This window comes from Alligator sinensis, unplaced genomic scaffold, assembly GCF_000455745.1.
Source record: "Alligator sinensis unplaced genomic scaffold, ASM45574v1 scaffold445_2, whole genome shotgun sequence".
NCBI classification, from domain to species: domain Eukaryota; kingdom Metazoa; phylum Chordata; order Crocodylia; family Alligatoridae; genus Alligator; species Alligator sinensis.
The window spans coordinates 2,026,908-2,030,725 of NW_005842081.1; the positions used below are offsets into that span (position 1 = coordinate 2,026,908).

At 45.1% G+C, this 3,818-nt stretch overlaps 1 protein-coding gene across 2 annotated transcripts in view; it reads right to left on the reverse strand.

Annotated features, from left to right (window-relative positions):
• The window catches only part of LOC102372388 (sushi, von Willebrand factor type A, EGF and pentraxin domain-containing protein 1), a 30,300-nt gene extending 27,318 nt beyond the window's left edge, over positions 1–2,982 (reverse strand). The window contains exon 1 of one of the 2 annotated variants that reach the window (XM_006023807.2): positions 2,755–2,982. In XM_006023807.2, the coding sequence (XP_006023869.1) occupies positions 2,755–2,809 (55 nt within the window). In that variant the 5' untranslated portion in view covers positions 2,810–2,982. Of the gene's footprint in view, positions 1–860; positions 911–2,754 lie in introns of those variants that run through there. The other variant, XM_006023808.2, reaches the window with a different exon arrangement.
• Between the last annotated feature and the right edge of the window lie 836 nt (positions 2,983–3,818).

A 3,818-nucleotide genomic window follows, 5' to 3' on the forward strand; every position in this document is an offset into this window, starting at 1 on the left:
CTGGCACCCACCTTTAGACAAAGGACCTAGACATTAAAACCTTCTCCCTCACTTGGTCTTCCTTATTCGCCATCTGAAGTCTACTTGTTTTCTTGGGAGCACTTCGCAGTGAGCTGCCACGGTCCCATTTTTGTGCACGTGGATTGCTGCTAGTGGAGGGATCCAGAGCGGTGTGGTGGCACAGGCACCCGCCCTTCAGACCATGCTGCAGCAGCCAGAGACTGTCCCTAAAGCAGGTAAGAATCGCATACCTTCCCTTCTCCTCCAGGCTCAGCAGCACCTCCCATCTCCTTCCCTCCCATTTGCGTGGATACCTTTAAGAGTGTTACGTATAAATTGTTACGTTGGCCCCGGGGATTACAGGAAGGAACAGCAGATCAGGAGGCTAAGAAGGCTCTCTGAATAAGCAAGCTTTATTGCTTTATAAGTTTAACACCTTGGTCTTTTCAGAATAACACACCTTCTCCCCTCCCCTGCCTACCATTTCTGTTCCCAGCTGACTCTGGAGTGGGGAGATGCTCCAGAGTTGCTCCTGCCCTACTCCAGCTGGGCTGTGCAGGGATCTAGGCTCCACCAGGGACAGCAGCAGTAGTGAGTGGGTTTTCCTCCCTGCTTGGTCCCCACCAGCCCAAGAGCTGGTGCAAGGAGGAACCACCCACCAACTTCCCTAGGAAAGCCCAGCTCCCCACGCTGCCTCCGCTGTAGCAGGATAGGAGCAGCTGGGACAGCGATGGTAGTAGGCATGTCTCCCCTTCCTGCAGCCAGAGGCATACGTAGAGAGGGCCAGGAGAAGGCGGCAGCGGAGGGAATGGGAGGTGCGGCGGAGTGGCAGTGCCAAGTGCAGAAAGGATGTTTCTTACCTGATTCAGGGACTTGCATCCCTGGCCACTGCTCCTGCAACACGGTTTGCCCACCCTGGTGGGAAAAGGGAGGGAGATGGGGAGTAGGGGAGTTGTATTTCTTTTAGTCAAAAAGACCATTTGAAAAAAATAAGTGTATTTGGCAAAAAGTTGCTGCTGTTGAAGGCTTCAGAAACAAAGAAACATGCAACCTTATAAAAACATAATTGCACCTAATCAAAGAAGTTACTGAAACTTTTCTTTTGCCGGCTTTGGTAGATGAAAAATTCAGTAACAGTTTGAATAACGCCTTTTGGAAAAATAAGTCTGGAAGAGAGTGAAGAGATTAGGCCCACTTGAAACGCACTGAAGAAGGGGGGTGACATCTCCACTCGCTCTAGTAACAAATCTGTGTCCAAGTGACATTTAAGCAACCTTGAGTCTGTGTATACTCTGCACTTACTCTGAAGTTCTTGGGGTGATTTATTTTGCTTTCTTGATAGGTTTGGATGCCAGAAAAATATATTCCTTCTAACTTGAAAGAGAACTGCTAGCAACCATTGCCGAGGGGCTGATTCATGTGTTAAGCACAAAATGTGACTGGACACAGTTGAGTCGATTGTGAAAGTTTTCTGAACTCTCCTCAGCGACAGGGGCACATGCTTCCTGACGTACACACACGCTTAACCCCTGCTGTCTATAAGGAAAACAGACTTTAGTCTATAGTTTGCAAGAGAAGAGCTGTCATATTGGTCTACTGAATTTTTTTTTTCTAATCCTCTCTTCCACACTCCTCCAAGGTCTGCTAAGTGGGAGAAATTGAAGGCTCAATCCAAGAAAACCCAAATTGAATCTAGATTTGTATATTTAGGTGAATGTTAAAGTACCCCTCTCTCCCTCCCCAGGTACACGCACACACGTATCTTGTTCTGCTAATGAATAAGAACATGAGCAAGCCGTTTTTGAGCTGAACTGTCTTCACATTTGGCCAGCTCCAAAAGGAGCAGGGACTCTCCCTCAGTTAATGCATTATCTGTTAATCATGTGCACTGAAGACAGATTAAGATCACCAAGTAATTTATCTAGGCAGTTCAGCCCTTCGAATAACAATTTTATAAAGGCAAGTGTGCTCATTTCAGGATTTCTGGTTTCTTAGTATTCCAATGGTACAAAAGCACACGGAGATGGAGCGAGGGCCAGACACCACACACAACATTACAACAAAAATACTATCTCTGTGAGCTTGCGCTCTGAATCGGCCTCTAGGGTTTATCCATGCGCAGGCACTGCCTTGTACATAGTCTCAAGAATATAACATTCTTGGGATCCAGAAAAGTGAAAATATCAGTGCTTTCTGAACCTGAGGGACAAATTCTGTCCTCAGATACAGGGAGACAATTCTCATTTTTTAATCCACTGCGCTGTGCATCCAAGGGTGGAGTTTGGCCAGTAGTGTATCATCTGTTGTAACAGAGTTAAGTATTTAAGATCCTGCTAGAGCACGTTCAATTGTTTTTGCAGAAAGACTCTGCTTCGTCAGTGCCTCTTGGAGCTGCAAGTGCTGTTTTCCAAACCTTATTTCCATTTTGTTACAAATTTGCAAGTAAAGTGTTGCAGAATATTCAGAATCCATAAATATCTGACGTGTAAAGAGAGAGCGAGCGCTCACCCGTACCACCTTTTTAGGGACATTTTCCCAGCTCCGTGCTGTTATGCACGTACACAGTCCGTTACAAAACTCCCAGGTTTCTTATCCTGCAGGCTATTCTCTCCCTTTCTGCATTTTACAGTGCAGCAGAAACCAGTAACTGCATGAATCTGAGAAGCCCCATCTTCCTGCAGAAGCTTACAACTGCCTAAAACTTTCTTAGATCATGAAAACCAAAATGTTGCACTTAAAAAAGGAGTTACTCACCCATCAAGCAGGCTGCGCCTAAACTCCAGAGCAGAGACCTGGGCCACGGACCCATTTTTCCAAGGGTGTACCATAAAGCGCCTCACCAAGCGGGATCAGCCACTGATCTGGATCTAACAGTTTATCCTCTTTAGTCTTTGTTCCCAATATCATCACCTGACTGGTCATGTGGCTGAGTCGCATCAAACCCCCACAATAAGCCCAGCAGGGCTTACTTGCAGACTGAGGCAGGCCTGTTTCACAAGTCTCTTGTCTTTCGAAAGCGCAAGCCCAAAATAAATATTATGTAAAAAAGGTTTCTCTTGAGCCTGATGATCTTCCTGTTCTGGACTGAAATGTTGGCAAGAGAGCTGAGCTCTGAAAGCTGAAGGCAAAAGGAGCAGCTGCTGGATGCCACACGCAGGGGTACAGAAAGGCTAGGCAGCTGGCTGCTGTCCAAACCCCAGATCTTAACTTCAGCAACCATTGCTTCATTAAAAAAAAAAAAAAAGAAAGAACAACCCACAGAGTCCCTCTTCTCTTTTGTTTTTAAACTGCAGCCATTAATGTTGTAACTAAGAGTACCCTTAATTATGTCAGGGACTAACCTAAACAAATTTACTAGCATGACAAAAATTGCCAGGGTTGATTAGTGACTGACAACCATACAGTGGTTGATGCATGGAGAGAATTTGTTACTAGATTGCTTGCCACCACCGTTGCATTTTTTTTCTTTTTAATTTGGATGCAGGATCTGCAAAATCATTTCCCCACTTGCAGTCGTGCTTCTAAGTTCTGTGGCGTTTTGTTCTTGTTCTTCCTTCGCTTCTGGTAGTTTGAGTAAGTGTTTTTTTTCTTACTTTGTTTATTGAATGCAAGGTTAATCCTCCTTAGATTTCCCATGCATTTGTCCACCAGCTTCTAATGCTAGACACTGAAAAGCATCTGTCTCGGATTTGTCCGTTTGACTGTAGTTAATTAACTGAGAGAGATCAGGAGCAATTTAACACGTGCATTTTTTTTCATTTCGTTCTTTCCAGGCATCACAAATTGCCAGTCATTGAGTGGTAAATTTAGTACTTGAG